Genomic DNA, 17,396 nt, shown 5'->3' with positions numbered 1-17,396 from the left:
GGTCGGCTCATTTTGCGCAAGTGTTCAAAGCAATTTTTGTGAACGAATGATCATACATAGTACAATATTGCACATTTAATGTGTAGCACCCAAGCAATTTCATCAAAATTATAGTCGTAATGGGGAGTTTAGGTTGGTGTGGCCTTATAAAGAGGGTTCGGATTCTCTACTGGTTAAATAAGGATTGTGCTTTGTTTACACCTCTCTACTATATATTATGGATCAAGCTCATGTGGAATTCACCAGGAGTCCCATCTCGGATTCATTTTATCACCATTAGAGATAAGCCTCATTCCTAACACATGTCAAATATGAAGACAACACAGACCTTTACCCCGAGAGATAGAAGATCAATCTCTTATTAAGATTGATGCTGGATCAAAGTTAAATGCTTGAGTAGGGCTGTGGGGCCCTTCCTGGTGTTGGGCAATTTGGCATTTGAAATGTGTCAGCATCAAGACATGGAAAACGGTTCTTGAAGACTGAAGGTGGTCAGTTATTTCCATCTCATTTCCTTTCGAGATGAGATGAGACTTATTTCTTTTCTTTCTAAGGATGAGACTGGAGTGAGAAAAGTTTGTTAGAACTTGACCATTTATTTTTCATACAAGCCAAACACTTAATTGGGAGATTTAAAAGAAACCAGAAGACCCAGAAACCCTTACCATGGAAACTGATGAGCAAGATCGTTCTTGGCCCTTCTAATAAAGCATAAGATTGTTGAATTGTAGCTCACTCAAGGTAGGTCTGGAGTTCATGTTATGCATTTGGGTACTGATTAATATGGAGCAACCAAATCTTTTTAATTCGCCAAATGAAATTAAGCACTTTGAAAGCATTCCACCAAGATATCTCTTTCAGATGAAAAGCATTCCAAGCAACAACAAAATAGAAGACAACTTAGCAAACTGTACCTATTCAATGCTCATCAACAACTTATACAAACCACAGCAAGCAAGGAGGTCCCACAAGTTGCTCCATGGTAAAGCTTCATATATATATTTGGTTGTTGGATGGGGTTACGTGGTAATGTATGAAATACATATTATTACTAGAGATGATTATCTTATGTGAAGATGGATGCGATTATGTGACATTAAATAAGTTTGGATTAGTTGCTTTCTCTTGTTCGATTTTTTTAAATTTCTTTGAAGATATTTTTCTAATTGTTTTTCATATGTGAAATACCAGCACTTGGCCTCCTTAACTATTTTTTGAAATTTCCTTAGAGATGCTCTGGCCCCCCTCTTGTTATGTGTGAAATCTTGGCATACAATTCATCACTATTCGGCACCTTTCAATATTAAATCTTGTCTCCACCCCTATACATATTGGCAAATCTCTATGTTGAACTTGAATGTTGTGCATTAAATGCTTGTTGCCTACAGGCAAGATTGAACTTTCGACCGAGATTTCAATTTTAACCGAGATTTCAATTTCAACCGTCCATTTCGTAAGTAGGTAACAAGCGAAACAACTGATCTCGACCATAGGCAGCACAAAGCACTCAAGTCAAACCGCAAATCTCTACCTTACCATAGGTTTAAATCATCATACGTGCAAATATGTAAGGCACCAACAGATCTATTTCAACACGCTGTTAAGAATAATATATATGAAGCAGCCCTCGTACCAAAACATTAAGAAAACTATGAAGCAAGCCATACTCACCACCTTAGAGTTGAAGGAATGGGCCATTTTGTCTTTGATTACAGAACAATCCGTCTATCAACCTCACTGTGTTGACGTCTCTTCGACTCAAAACCATCGACCTCTCAACTCACAGTTGGTAAGGCCAGGGACACCAAAACCTCTCACTTCATCTTCCATAAAAGCTATCTTTTCCATTCTGTCTTTCCCTCACAAGCCATCCATCATCTCATTCTGTTCTCCTTCTCCACCGGCCGTGGCGTCCACCACCATGTCCGGTCTAATTGCAGGTTCTCACCGAAAAGATGAGCTGCATGTGTTGCATGGCAAGGAGCAGCCTCGTTCACCCACACTCCGATCTGTTTCCAAAATATGTCGAGTTTGTGGTGATGAGATTGGATTCAAGGAAGACGGCGAATTGTTTGTGGCTTGTCATGAATGTGCCTTCCCTGTTTGTCGACCTTGTTATGTCTATGAGAGGAGTGAAGGCAACAAGTGTTGTCCCCAGTGCAACACTCGCTACAAACGTCACAAAGGTCCCCAGTGTTGTTCCGAACTCGTTAATCCTGTGGTTCTCTTTGTGCATGTGGTTGTTTGAATTTCAACTCACTCTCTCTCTCTCTCTCTCTACCTCATATGTTATAAGGTGTTTTATAACTATTCGCAGGTTGTCCAAGAGTAGCAGGAGATGCAGAAGATGATGATGATGCTGATGACTACGTTAATGAATTTCAGATTAAGGATCATCACGATTCCCCTGATCGTAATAATGTTGTAGCTCGCTCGGTAAGCCACCTAAACTGGTAAATCTGTTTTCATAAGTTGAGAAAAATGTGAACCTGAAATGGTGCAACCGTGCAACATCGAACAGAATGCCAATAATGAGATGAGATCTATTCCATTGTTGTGTTAAAGATGCTAGTTGTCACACACCTCTCTCAAAATTTTATCATAATTCCCATATAGCCCTGGGGGAAAAAATTCCAGGGCTGTTAGTGTTAACTACCTTTTGGATCAATCAGCATCAATCTGACATGCTGATTTACGTAGAACCCACTTAGTCCAGAAAAGTTTATAGAGTTTAACCTCATTAGAATCTATTTCTAAGAAATTTAAGTAACTTTATTGAATGATCAATCTTTATGCTCTTAGATTATTGAAACTACTCCAAAAGGATTGTTAAAGAAATCAAATCTGAGGTGTTGAGTGATACAGGAAAATGAGGACTACAACTCACAACAGTGGGAACAGCCTAATGCTGCAGCTTTCAAATCCGTTGCTGGAAGCAGTGAGTGTTCCAACCCCCTAGTTGGGAGTTCTTTTTCTTCTTAGTACTTGGTACTTCAGTTATTTATTGAAGATTTATTGCAATATGTGTGTCTAGTTGCTGGTAAAGATTTTGAAGGTGATAAGGACTTGGAAAACGATGAAGAATGGAAAGAGAGGGTAGAAAAGTGGAAAGCAAAGCAAGAAAAGAGAGGATTAGTGAGCAAAGATGGAGGAGGAAATGATCAAGGCGAAGAAGAAGATGATTATCTGTAAGATTATTACTAATATGGATTAATTAATGAGCATTTTTACTGCAACATACCAACCATATTCATTAAGTCTTCTTTCTTCCTTTATTGCCTAGGATGGCTGAAGCTCGGCAACCATTATCGCGAAAAGTCCCAATTCCATCAAGCAAGATTAGCCCCTATCGCATAGTCATTGTCCTCCGACTTGTCATCCTTGTGTTCTTCTTCCGTTTCCGTATATTAACCCCAGCAACTGATGCTTACCCTCTCTGGCTCATCTCTGTCATTTGTGAAATATGGTTTGCCCTCTCATGGATACTAGACCAGTTCCCCAAGTGGATGCCCATCAACCGTCAGACTTACTTAGATCGCCTTTCATTGCGGTTTGAACGTGAGGGCGAGCCTAATCATCTTGCACCAGTTGATTTCTTCGTGAGTACAGTCGATCCATTGAAGGAACCACCAATCATAACAGCTAACACAGTCCTCTCAATCCTGGCTGTGGACTACCCAGTTGACAAGGTGAGTTGTTATGTGTCTGATGATGGTGCTTCAATGCTCCTCTTTGATACATTATCAGAAACAGCTGAGTTCGCAAGGAGATGGGTACCATTTTGCAAGAAGTACAACATTGAGCCAAGGGCTCCAGAGTTCTACTTCTCCCAAAAGATGGACTACTTGAAGGACAAGGTTCAGCCAACTTTTGTGAAAGATCGCAGAGCCATGAAGGTAAGGGACAAGCTCCCTAATGTACTTAAGCCTCCTTAATTCACTCTCATTCTAATGTAGTAGTTATATGTTGTGTGGTGAACTTGTAGAGGGAGTATGAAGAGTTCAAGGTGAGGATTAATGCATTGGTGGCAAAGGCTCAGAAGAAACCTGAAGAAGGTTGGGTCATGCAGGATGGGACACCATGGCCAGGAAACATTACCCGAGATCATCCTGGAATGATTCAGGTATAGAACATCACAATCCAAATATGCATTTTGGTGAATGAAAAATACATTAAAAGCAGGGAAAACAAATCCAAATTAAGAGACTAAGAGGCTAAGGGAAAAAAGTTTCCAACCACATTCCAAAGTAGAGTGGGATACAGAGGAGGGGGGACAACCATAAGAAAACCTGATGATGCAACAGGATTATAGGTGTGGAGAAATCAAAGAAAGGTCCTCGGAAGTGGCAAGATGCCTATTTATACTTGTATCAGGACAAAGAACACTGTGATATGCCCTCCAGTGGTTTACAATTCATAAATTTCGTCCATAATTTTGTCAATAGAAGCAAATTTTGCAAGCTCTATAAGTATGTGTGGTTTGCAGGTGTACCTAGGAAGTGAAGGTGCTCTTGATGTGGAAGGCAAGGAACTTCCCCGACTTGTTTATGTCTCACGTGAAAAACGGCCTGGATACGATCACCACAAGAAGGCTGGTGCCATGAATGCTCTGGTAAGTAGATATATGTGAGCTATATTAAAATCAGTTTCTTTGTTTTGGAGTTGTGTAGTGACATTCTGTGTTGTGATCACTAGGTCCGTGTCTCTGCAGTACTCACCAATGCACCATTCATGCTGAACCTTGATTGTGATCACTATGTCAACAATAGCAAAGCTGTAAGGGAAGCCATGTGCTTTCTAATGGATCCTCAGCTAGGGAAAAAGCTCTGCTATGTTCAATTCCCCCAGAGATTTGATGGTATCGATCTCAATGACAGATATGCTAACAGGAATATTGTATTCTTCGATGTAAGTATAGTTCCATTAGGACAACATCAATATCTCAAATTACAACAAATCCTCTAAAAAGGAATTTCCCCCTTTTTCTTTGTAGATCAACATGAGAGGTTTAGATGGGATCCAAGGTCCAGTATATGTAGGAACTGGTTGTGTCTTCAACCGTCCAGCATTGTATGGCTATGACCCACCAGTGTCAGAAAAGCGACCTAAGATGACATGTGACTGCTGGCCTTCCTGGTGCTGCTGTTGTTGTGGAGGTTCTAGGAAATCAAAAAAGTCAAAGTCAAAATCAAAGTCAAAGAAAGGACTAAAAAGTTTGTTTGCAGGGCTTTATGGCAAGAAAAAGAAAATGATGAATAAGACTTACAGCAAGAAAGGATCCTCAATATTTGATCTTGAAGAGATTGAGGAAGGGCTTGAAGGTTATGAGGAGTTGGAGAAATCTTCCCTCATGTCACAGAAGAACTTTGAGAAACGATTCGGACAATCACCGGTGTTCATTGCATCAACACTTATGGAAGAAGGTGGTCTTCCTCAGGGGACCAACAAGAATACCCTTGTTAAGGAGGCTATACATGTCATCAGTTGTGGCTATGAAGAGAAAACTGAATGGGGCAAAGAGGTATCATTAATTAATCTTGCACTTGTCAATTCAAATGAAACTTAAATTACTAAGACTAATGCAAACAGTAATTACTGAAAATTCAGGATTTAAGAAAAGCAGGGTCATAACATTGTTAGCTCTGGGTATTCTCTGTTGCATAACCTAATCCAGGCACTCTTGTAACTTGCATATAGTTCTAAGTTCTTACTTGTATTGATTTTCACAGATAGGGTGGATTTATGGATCAGTTACAGAAGATATATTGACTGGATTCAAGATGCACTGCAGAGGATGGAAGTCAGTGTACTGCATGCCTAATAGACCTGCTTTCAAGGGTTCAGCCCCAATAAATCTTTCTGATCGGTTGCACCAAGTTCTGAGGTGGGCTCTTGGATCGGTTGAAATATGCCTTAGCCGTCACTGCCCTCTCTGGTATGGCTTTGGAGGAAAATTGAAGTGGTTGGAGAGACTTGCTTATACTAACACCATTGTCTACCCATTCACTTCCATTCCCTTACTTGCCTATTGCACCATTCCGGCTGTCTGTCTTCTCACTGGAAAGTTCATCATTCCCACTGTAAGTAATAAACTAGTCTCTTTTCTATTATAAACAAATTGGTTCAAACCAATGATTCAAGTGGACAACTAAGTAGAGATTCGTAGTAGTTTTGTCTTAGTTGGTTCATTATCTAACATTGGACTGTCATTTAATTTCTAACTGGAAAATTCCTGATGTACAGCTGAGCAACTTTGCTAGTGTATGGTTCATGGCTCTCTTCCTCTCCATTATCGCAACTGGTATACTAGAGCTCCGGTGGAGTGGTGTCAGTATACATGACTGGTGGCGCAATGAACAGTTCTGGGTTATTGGTGGTGTCTCAGCCCATCTATTTGCAGTCTTTCAAGGCCTCCTTAAAGTCCTGGCAGGAGTTGACACCAACTTCACAGTTACTTCAAAAGCTGCAGATGATTCTGAGTTTGGGGATCTTTACCTCTTCAAGTGGACTACGCTTCTCATCCCACCAACCACCCTAATTATCTTGAATATGGTTGGAGTTGTTGCTGGAGTATCTGATGCCATTAACAATGGATATGGCTCATGGGGGCCCTTATTCGGGAAGCTATTTTTTGCTTTCTGGGTCATTGTTCACCTCTATCCTTTCCTCAAAGGATTGATGGGGAAACAAAACAGGACACCAACCATTGTTGTTCTCTGGTCAGTTCTTCTTGCATCAATTTTTTCCTTGGTGTGGGTGAGAATTGACCCTTTCTTGCCCAAGCAAACTGGACCAATTCTTAAACAGTGCGGTGTTGATTGTTAGTTGAGCCCTTGGGCCCTTGGCTGCCTCTCTGCTTTAGTGTCCTTACAGTTTCTTCCTCCTTTTCTTACCCAATTATGGAGTCTTCATATATTTTGGTGTACAAATTGCTGAAGGTGTGGGATTACACTATGATAAAATTTTGCCGTTCATGTTCTTAAATTAGAACCATTGACTCTTATACTGTAACAAATATGGTGAAAGCTACGAAAATTCGATTTCTTCATGCAGGTTCTATTTATTTTGCTCCTATCCTGTCTTTTCCAATTTTCCCCTCTTTCTTCTAGACATCAATGACCAAAAGTAATTTGAATTAAGTGATCATAATATAACAACTTAAGATACTTCAACCAACATGATCCACACTTCACCGTTGCTCTTCTATACCTGGACACTGACAAAGAAGCAAAGGAAATTCCCCTGCAAGTTTTATGAGCTGAGAAGTTCTACCAAGAGAATTTTCATGTTCTCTAAGCAAAAAGTTCATGTGCAGGACCATCTAGGCCTAATGTCAATTTTCGAAATATTTCACATTACATTTCCACCATGAAGATCATGAGAAATGTAATGACTCCTTAATACTCTCGAGTTAAAAAAAGGTATTTGAATAGCACAACTCTACGGGACTTGATGAGTCTCAACTAAAAAGAACCAGCTTGATGAGTCTCAACCAAGTAAAAAGCAAAATGAACACATAAGGCAGTTGAAGCAGAAATGAATAAGAACACCATAGCAATATATGCAGGAGTGAAACCCATCTACAGATATGCCAAGTTCAAATAGTTTTAAGGTTTTTAAGACACCTAATACCTGAAGCACTTCCAATTCTGTGCTGACTTCGAACTCTTGGGAGACCCTTTCAAGAATTCTGAGGGAAGCAAATAAATTGAGCCAAGCCAAAAGGGCAGAGTTTCTTAAGAGCATATTTTTCTCTGAAGAGGATGGATCTATGTGAAAAAGCATCGCCTTCTGATAACTAGAACAGAAACCATGGATCTAATTTAAGAACTTCAAAGGATGATTGTGTTGAGTAGCTCACGTATGCCCTGGTGAGACTTATGAGTAGATAGATAACTCTTCTGCAACAATAACACATGGTGGCTAGGTTGGGAATCAGGATCAGCACTGTGCATGATGGGGCCATTCTAACTACAAAACTACATCTCTGCCAGAAGCTTTGATCCAACAAATTCACCAACTGGATTTCATAATCATTAGATGATGATACTGATAATCAAGAAGATATGAATTAGATCTCCTTTTTGCTTTCACTTCATAGCTTCCAATGCAGCCACCGCCGCGAATCATTGGAAATGTGAGCTTCATATCAAATTATTTGCAAAATAAGAATGCTTTTATTCAAATAGTTGTTAAATCTAGTCCTTTGAGTGACATAAATATGAGACCTTAAAGCTTTGCTCTATAAGTGAAAATTAATCTGTTTTACTGAAATCACTATATATGAAAATCATAGTTGGAAAAGGACTTTAAACTCGACTTCTCTCTCAGTAAACCTGGTGATTCAGGGATTCGGCCTTGTCAACCCTGATCAAGGTGAGTCACATTTTTAAATTTTTTGTATTGTCATAAATAAATATAAATTAGTCTGAGAAAGGAAAAAAAATAAACTAAAAAGAAAGGTGTAATATCAGAAAACCAGAAGGAAAAAATAGTGATAAAAAAATCACATATGCATTTTCATTTTGTATATTTTTCTTCTTTCTTTTCTGGAAAAGATACACACCCTTATACAGGTTCCAAATTTTACTAAACCTGGATGACTCACCCCAGCCAAGTTTTCAACTATGAACTGAAAATTAGTGTGAGAAAAATTGCTAGTAAGCATATTTCAAGACAAGCAATGAAATTTTAAGTTAACTGAATTGAGATCCTCATACATACACTCATGAAACTCATTGTTGCCCCACTTGTTCATGGCCTTGGAGTATTAGCAAATCTAATAAATTTCTACAGTATGGCAGGTCTCATATGAATATTCAATTAATATTCCTAAATCTAGCTAGTAAATAATTGAACCAATATGATGAGTTTCAACTCTAATGTGTGCAAAAATCTTTTTAAGTTGGGGTTAGGGAGACCAATAGGTGTGCAAATTTATTAGGTGGGTTGTGCAGACAACTGGGTTGCTTAATGTTAAACAAGTAATAATTTTTTTATCCTGACAAACTTTCCAACCGCTTCGCTGTATTTGTTAATCAAGACAGACTAGGCCGACAGTTCTACAGATTGTAACACCGTTTTTATGATATAATGTAAGTTCCACTTTTCTCCTAAAGAAAAAAAGAAGATCATTTTAAATTTCCTTTGAATCTGAGGATGTTTTTTATGAGTTGGAGATGCTGGATTCTTCTTATACTTGAAAATGCCAAAATTTTAAAACATTATTGAGATTTGATTCATTTAAATGAGAGGACGTTTAACATTTCCATCACTTCATCAAATTTTCAAATTTTGGATTAATTCAACGAAATTATATTTTTTTGTGGTTTTTATATGATTTCCTTCTGAGAACCACGAAATTAGAAATATTTTTTCAACTTCAAACAATTCTATCTAAAATTTGAACATTGAACATTTAAAATGAATTACATACAGTACCATGCATCATTCATCCATCTCATCAACTCAAAGTTGGTAAGGGAAACTGCAACTTCTTACCTGATCACCTTCTATAAAAGCACCTATCCATTCTCTCTTCCTCACACACAGACCATTTATCATCTCTACTATCTTCATTGTTCTTCTTTCTCCTGCACCAGCCGTGGCTTCCACCACCATGACCAGTCTGCTAGCAGATTCTCACAGGAGAAACGAGCAACATGTGTTGCATGCCGATGAGCCACCACCCACACGCCAATCTCTGACGAAAACATGTCGAGTTTGTGGAGATGATATTGGATTTAAGGAAGATGGCGAGTTGTTCGTGGCTTGTTATGAGTGTGGATTCCCAGTTTGTCGACCTTGTTACATCTATGAGAGAAGTGAAGGAAACAAGTGTTGTCCTCAGTGCAACACTCACTACAAACGTCACAAAGGTTCTCTTTCTCTTTCTCTGTCTCTCGTTTTGTAGTAGTGCTGCTAGTATAGTGCATGCAAATTGAACTGCTAATGTTATGCATAACCGAGCTATATTTGGTGTATGAAGCGCTAGACTGAGCCAATCTAGTGTAGGATAGATTAAAGGGTTTGACTAAACTCATTCCATCAATTTCAGAATTTTTGATGCACTGGTCAAGCACCTAACAGCTAAGGAAAATGTCACCATGCTTACAAAAGTGCAACTATTGCAGGTTGTCCTAGAGTGGCAGGAGACGCAGAAGATGACGCTGATGCAGAAGACAATGACTCTCCTGACCGTAATAATGTTCGAGCTCACTCAGTAAGCCTCAATGCCTCATTATTTGCTTTCAGAGAAGAATGGAATCATGGAAATCACAAACACTTAAAATGCACGAGTATATGTAGTAACCATATTCAATTTTCATTCTTTTTGTTCCTTAACTCATAAAGGGAACTGTTAAGGAAATCAAATCTAAGGTGTTGAATATCGCAGGAAAATGGGGAATATAATCCACAACAATGGGAACAGCCCAATGGCCCAGCTTTCAGATCCGTTGCTGGAAGCAGTGAGTATCTTCTTAAGTTGGGAGTTCTTTTTCTATTAATACTTATACTGTGATTATTTATTTAGTGTGTCTGATTGCTGGTATAGATTATGAAGGTAACATGGACTTGGACGATAATGAAGAATGGAAAGAGAGAACAAAGAAGTGGAAAGCTAAGCAAGAAAAGAGAAGAGTAATGAGCAGAGAAGACACAGGAAGAAATGATCAAGGCAAAGATGATGATGATTATCTGTAAGATTATTAAGAACTTGTTCTTGGAGATAATTTATGAGAACTTCTACAGCAACGCCAACCATATTAATGATTTCTTCCTTCTTGCCCTAGGATGGCTGAAGCCCGACAACCATTATGGCGAAAAATCGCAATTTCATCAAGCAAGATTAGCCCTTATCGCATGGTCATTGTGATCCGACTTGTCTCCCTTGCATTCTTCCTTCATTTTCGTATATTAAACCCAGCAACTGATGCTTATGCCCTGTGGCTCATCTCTGTCATTTGTGAAGTATGGTTTGCCTTCTCATGGATACTAGATCAGTTCCCCAAGTGGTACCCCATCAACCGTCAGACTTACTTAGACCGCCTATCGTTGCGGTTTGAGCGTGAAGGCGAGCCAAATCGTCTTGCACCAGTTGATGTCTTTGTGAGTACAGTTGATCCATTGAAGGAACCACCAATCATAACAGCTAACACTGTGCTTTCAGTCCTGGCTGTGGACTACCCGGTTGAGAAGGTGAGCTGTTATGTCTCTGATGATGGTGCTTCAATGCTCCTCTTTGATACATTGACAGAAACCGCTGAGTTTGCAAGGAGATGGGTACCATTTTGCAAGAAATTTAATATTGAGCCAAGGGCTCCAGAGTTCTACTTCTCCCAGAAGATGGACTACTTGAAGGACAAGGTTCAGACATCTTTTGTCAAGGAACGCAGAGCCATGAAGGTAATTAAGGAACAAGCTCCTTATGTGCTTTGCTTCCTTGGGTTTTCAATCTGATCATCCTAATGTAATAATGGTATTTGCTTTGTGATCAACTTTTAGAGAGAGTATGGAGAGTTCAAAGTGAGGATCAATGCATTAGTGGCAAAGGCTCGGATCAAACCTGAAGAAGGTTGGGTCATGCAGGATGGGACACCATGGCCAGGGAACGATACTCAAGATCATCCAGGAATGATTCAGGTCGGACATTGCAATGCTAAAGTCTTTCCCAGTTACAATTCATAAATTTTCTTAGAAACTTCTTCAATAGACGATTTGCACAACCTCTTCGAGTATGTGTGGATAACCGGAGCTGTTGATATGCAGGTACACTTAGGAAGTCAAGGTGCCCTTGATCTGGAAGGAAAGGAGCTTCCTCAACTTGTTTACGTCTCACGTGAAAAACGACCAGGATATCAGCACAACAAGAAGGCTGGTGCCATGAATGCTCTGGTAAGTACTGAATTGATGTGAGTTGGTCATATTAAATGAGATTCTTTGTTTAGATGTTGCATTGTGACATTGGTTTCTTGGGATCACTAGGTCCGGGGGTCTGCAATACTCACCAATGCACCATTCATGCTAAACCTTGATTGTGACCATTATATCAACAATAGCAAAGCTATAAGGGAAGCTACGTGCTTTCTGATGGATCCTCAGCTTGGGAAAAAGCTCTGCTATGTTCAATTCCCACAGAGATTTGATGGTATTGATCATCATGATAGATATGCTAACAGGAATGTTGTATTCTTTGATGTAAGTCTACTTGAATTGGAAATCGTCAACCTTTCAAATTACAGCAAGTCCCCTGAAAAATTAACTTGCTCCTTTTTCCATGTAGATCAACATGAGAGGTTTAGATGGGATCCAAGGACCAGTATCTGTGGGAACCGGTTGTATCTTCTACAGACCGGCACTGTATGGGTATGACCCACCGGTGTCGGAAAAGCGGCCAAAAATGACGTGTGACTGCTGGCCTTCCTGGTGCTGCTGTTGTTGTGGCAGTTCTAGGAAATCAAAAAGCTCCAAGTCAAAGAAAGAAGATGAAGGTGTGTTTGGAGGGTTTCATGGCAAGAAAATGAAGACAATGAAAAAGGGTCACACCAAGAAAGGATCCTTGGTTTATGATCTTGAAGAGATTGAGGAAGGGCTAGAAGGTTTTGAGGAGTTCGAGAAATCTTACCTCATGTCACAGAAAAACTTTGAGAAACGGTTTGGGCAATCACCTGTGTTCATTGCATCCACACTCATGGAAGAAGGTGGTCTTCCTCAGGGGACGGCTGACAAGGCTACTCTTGTTAAAGAGGCTATTCATGTTATTGGTTGTGGATATGAAGAGAAAACTGAATGGGGCAAAGAGGTACTTCAGATCTTTTGTCTTTTTTAAGCTTCTTCATCTTCATTCTCATAAATGAGATGTATACATTTTGACTATTATACATTGATCTTGCACGTAAGACTACTGCAAAATTTAAGATTGTTAACCCTAAGTTCATGTTCTTGAGTTCTGACAACGATTGTTTTTCACAGATTGGGTGGATTTATGGATCAGTTACAGAAGATATATTGACAGGGTTCAAGATGCACTGCAGGGGATGGAAGTCAGTGTACAGTATGCCTGATAGACCTGCCTTCAAGGGTTCGGCACCAATAAATCTTTCTGACCGGTTGCACCAAGTTCTGAGATGGGCTCTTGGATCGATGGAAATATTCTTTAGCCGTCACTGCCCTCTCTGGTATGGCTATGGAGGAAAGTTGAAGCGGTTGCAGAGACTTGCTTATATTAACACCGTTGTTTACCCATTCACTTCTATTCCGCTGCTTGCCTATTGCACTATTCCTGCTGTTTGTCTTCTCACAGGAAAATTCATCACTCCCACTGTAAGTTACAAGCTAGTAGCCTCTTTTCAGTGTTAAATTTAGTTGCTTCATTATTAAACCTGGACTTTCATTTACTTTCTAATTGGAAAATTCCCCTGTTCCACAGCTGACCAACCTGGCTAGTTTTTCACTGATGGCTCTCTTGCTCTCCATCATTGCAACTGGTGTACTTGAGATCCGGTGGAGTGGTGTCAGTATCCATGATTGGTGGCGCAATGAACAGTTCTGGGTGATTGGAGGTGTCTCAGCCCATCTGTTTGCAGTCTTCCAAGGCCTCCTTAAAGTCCTTGCAGGAGTAGACACCAACTTCACTGTAACCTCAAAGGCTGCAGAGGATTCAGAATTTGGGGAGCTTTATCTCTTCAAATGGACTACGCTTCTCATCCCACCAACCACGCTAATTATCATGAATATAGTTGGAGTCGTCGCTGGAGTTTCCGATGCCATTAACAACGGGTATGGCACAACTGGCCCTTTATTTGGGAAGTTATTCTTTGCTTTCTGGGTGATTATTCATCTATATCCTTTCCTCAAAGGATTGTTGGGGAAGCAAAACAGGACACCAACCATAGTTGTCCTCTGGTCAATTCTTCTTGCATCAATTTTCTCCTTGGTTTGGGTTCGAATTGACCCTTTCTTGCCTAAGCAAACTGGACCAATTCTTAAACCATGCGGTGTTGAGTGTTAGCCATGCCTTTGTGCCTTTGGATGCCTCTCTACTTTCTTATCATTGCAGTTTCCAGTTATGGTGTCTTCACATATACTGCTGTACATGTTGCTGAAGATGTGATATTTCACTGGTTGATAAAATTTTGCTGTTCGTGTTCTGGAATGAGAAACATTGGCTATTATGGTGTAACAAATACAATGTAAAATCTGAAATTTGGATCTTTTCCCCCACCCTCTCTTTTCCATTCTTCCTTCTTTTTCTAGGCGCCAAAGACCAAAGCTTATAAAATGCATTGCCGATCTAGACCAATCTTCACTACTGAAATATATGACATGCCACAACATAATCATTTACAATACTTAAACGAACATGATCCACACTTTACACCTTGACACCCACAAAGAAGAAAGGGAGATTACCATTCAACTTCTAGAGCTATGAAGTTTTACCAAGGTCCATTTTCCTTTTGACACCTGGGCACCCACAAAGGAGAATGGGAAATTACTCTTCAACTTCTATAAGCTGAGAAGTTTTACCAAGATACTTTTCAAGTTCCATAAGGAAATCAATGCTCATGTATATACTACCTAGACCAAATCATCCCATCAGCCAGGCTCAAGATGCTAGTCACCTTCCAAATAACTTCAGTACGTCCTCTAGGAAGAACATGAGGAACTAAGGACTCCTTAATATTCTTGTGTATTTTACAGTGAATCTACTAAACCAGGAATGCAGATAGCATTACAATATGGGACTCAATAGATGAGTCTAACTACATAACATCCTGAAAACCCGAGCAAAACAGCTTGATGACTCTCAACTAGTAAATCAAAGTAAGCATATATGGACTGGTTAAAGCAGCAACTGTATGGAGCAAGTAAATCAAATTAAGCATATAAGGACCGGTTAAAGCAGTAAGCAGCAACTGTATGGAGCGATGATAAGAATCCATAGGCTATATATCTGTCAGCTAAACCCTTTTATAGACACGCCAAGTTCAAATTGTTTGTAAAGCTTTATAATATACCAAACACCACAAATACTTGCCATTCTGTGCAGATCTAGAACTCTTGGAGTCCCACTGAAGCATTCAACGAACTAAAAACAGCAGATTTCTTGGCCAACTTTTTTCAGACCAAAGTTGAAATCAATTCTTTATAGTACATTTTGCTTAGAAGGGGATGGATTTATGTGGAAAGGATTGCTTTGTCCAAGGAGGTCATAAAGCCTTCTGATTTTGTGAAAGAGAGAATGGATCTGACTTAACAATTTCACAGGGTGATCCCAGGAGTAAGGAGGTAGATAATTCTTGTGCAGCAACAACAAATGGTAGGTCATGAATCAGGATCAACACTTTGGCATGATAGGCTCATTCTAACCAAAAAAACTACATCCTCTGCCAACAGACCAATGGGAAGTGAAAGCGTTGATCCAATAAATTCACCAACTGGATATCATAATCATTAGATGATGACACTGACAATCAAGAAGACATAAATTCAATTGGGTACTTTCACATTGAACTTCTAATGCCGAAATGTAAGCTGATATTAAGTTATATGAGAAATAACAATGCATTCATCAAATAATTGTACCTATAGTCAAGTAGTCATTTAGAAGACATAAAAACGAGACCTAATTGGAATTAAGGAAACATTATTCATATCAAATTTAGTCTACGAAAACAGCAGCATCTTTGTGGACAAAATTAAGCAATCAACTTTAGAATTCATTAACAGGGTCCCATTCCCACACACTGATACACATGAAACTCACTGTTGTTTCACTTGGTTCATAACCTAGGAGCAGATACCTCAAATTGTTGTGATAAAATAAAGGATTATTTTACCTGAATACAGAAAATAACAAACCAACTAATGTTCACAGTATGATACGAGTTCTTCCATGAACGTTCAAAACCACTGATAAAATCTAGCTAAATAATTGAACCAATACAATAAGGTCTACAGATTTATCTTTCTTTAAGTTTCAACTCTAATGGGTGTAACAATCCTTTGATCTCCTTTGAATCTTGTCGTGTGAGCTTAGATGAGTCGGGAGGTGATTGTAATCTTCCAATACTTGCAGAGTTCTCAAAGTTTTAAACATTTCCCTAAATTCAACTATTTCAACTGGACATTTAGTATTTACAAGAAAGGTCATAACATTTCAACCAAGATTTCAACATTTAGAGTATTTCAATCATTCTTTGTATAGTAAATTTTGAACGTTAAATGATATTCCAAACTGTCCTTAGTTAATTTTTATAATTCTACATATAGTATGCAACATAACATATTTCTAATGCACCAAGGCCTTCGACTTCATTGCAATGTATGCAAATCCAGTCTCCGGTTCAGATACAAAGAGAAGTCAACAGAAGTATTATGATAACTTTTTAAACGGTACATACTTCCAAAATCTATCGCAGACACTCAAGAAGAGTATGATCAAGGGTTATGAAGTGAAATTCAATACACTGTCAAAACTTATAAATTAGTCATCGAATCCTTAAAAATGAATGTGGTTTTACATCCACTTCAATAAGAGAACAAAAATCCTCAAAAGAAACCTTTTTGCAATGGTATCACAGCATCCAGGAATGAATCTAAACTAAACCCTCAATGGCCAAATTCAATCTGACCTGAACCTGACTATTAATTGATCAGTTGGGAGTCATGGGCGGAGTACCGAGCAAGCTGGCCTGCTGCATATCCAACTCCACTAACATCTGCTCTCGGTCCATCTCGATGATGAGAGGAACGACAAGGATCAGGAACGTTGTTCCTGCAATCCAAGCTGCTTTGCCGGTGCTAGTCAGGAGCTTCTTTGTTACGAATGTAGCATCAGAGGCCACTTGTTTGCCGTAACTGATGATCTGTGACTCAGACACAGTACTCATAGCCCTAGTTAGGATTCCACCGTTCCCGCCTCTGCTTTTTTTTCCTCTTCTGCTCTGAGGCGCCATTGAAAAAGCTCCAAGACAGAGACAGAGACCGTTACAGAACAGAAGGTCCGGGAAAGAGCTTGACGAGAATTAAGGAAGGGCTCACGTCACTGTATACGAATTTTTATTAGCAGCAAAAAATATCTTTATTCTTTACAGTGACGGTGACATCCTGTTTGGTTGCAAGGAAAATATTTGCCGGCCGCCCTGGCACTAGTGGGTGAGGCTGGACATGAAATTTCAATTTCATCATTAGGCCAGCCAATCACGAAGTAATTCTGCTTAGGTCATGCACATTAATGTCAAGTGAGATTTCGGCCGTCTGATCCGAAATTTCGGTTAAAATTAAATTTCGACCGTTGAATTTAAACGGCTGAGATCGAAATTTCGATCTAACAGTCCAAAATACTTTACTTAACCATCCTAGGCATTAAATACACAAGACTGAAGCAAAGT

The 17,396-nt window shown here is 39.3% G+C and overlaps 2 protein-coding genes across 4 annotated transcripts; both read left to right on the top strand.

Moving 5' to 3' along the window:
* Positions 1 to 1,859: 1,859 nt before the first annotated feature.
* LOC149009919 (cellulose synthase A catalytic subunit 4 [UDP-forming]-like) lies at positions 1,860 to 7,087 on the top strand. The gene is made up of 11 exons (XM_089160621.1): positions 1,860 to 2,186; positions 2,318 to 2,436; positions 2,866 to 2,938; positions 3,035 to 3,188; positions 3,284 to 3,896; positions 3,986 to 4,123; positions 4,487 to 4,612; positions 4,696 to 4,908; positions 4,994 to 5,521; positions 5,730 to 6,080; positions 6,244 to 7,087. The coding sequence occupies exons 1-11, from the start codon at positions 1,922 to 1,924 to the stop codon at positions 6,823 to 6,825; spliced, it is 3,162 nt and encodes a 1,053-aa protein (XP_089016747.1). The 5' UTR covers positions 1,860 to 1,921; the 3' UTR covers positions 6,826 to 7,087.
* A 2,523-nt stretch (positions 7,088 to 9,610) lies between these two features.
* LOC149009918 (cellulose synthase A catalytic subunit 4 [UDP-forming]-like) lies at positions 9,611 to 14,011 on the top strand. Of its 3 annotated transcripts, none has more exons than XM_089161235.1 (11): positions 9,611 to 9,878; positions 10,134 to 10,222; positions 10,397 to 10,469; positions 10,556 to 10,700; positions 10,794 to 11,406; positions 11,506 to 11,643; positions 11,770 to 11,895; positions 11,986 to 12,198; positions 12,284 to 12,802; positions 12,973 to 13,323; positions 13,430 to 14,011. In XM_089161235.1, exons 1-11 carry the CDS (start codon positions 9,620 to 9,622, stop codon positions 14,009 to 14,011), a joined length of 3,108 nt encoding a protein of 1,035 aa, XP_089017361.1. In that variant the 5' UTR covers positions 9,611 to 9,619. The 3 variants fall into 3 exon arrangements, with proteins under 3 accessions (XP_089017361.1, XP_089017360.1, XP_089017359.1); XM_089161234.1 differs by having other exon boundaries at positions 9,620 to 9,878; positions 10,535 to 10,700; XM_089161233.1 differs by having other exon boundaries at positions 9,620 to 9,878; positions 10,134 to 10,234; positions 10,535 to 10,700.
* Positions 14,012 to 17,396: the final 3,385 nt, after the last annotated feature.

The sequence above is a fragment of the Hakea prostrata genome, chromosome 7 (assembly GCF_041222555.1).
Source record: "Hakea prostrata isolate BN-2017 chromosome 7, UWA_Hpros_2, whole genome shotgun sequence".
Classification (NCBI taxonomy): Eukaryota; Viridiplantae; Streptophyta; class Magnoliopsida; order Proteales; family Proteaceae; genus Hakea; species Hakea prostrata.
The sequence above is the reverse complement of the archived record's forward strand: the minus strand, read 5'-3'. Positions and strand labels throughout refer to the sequence as shown.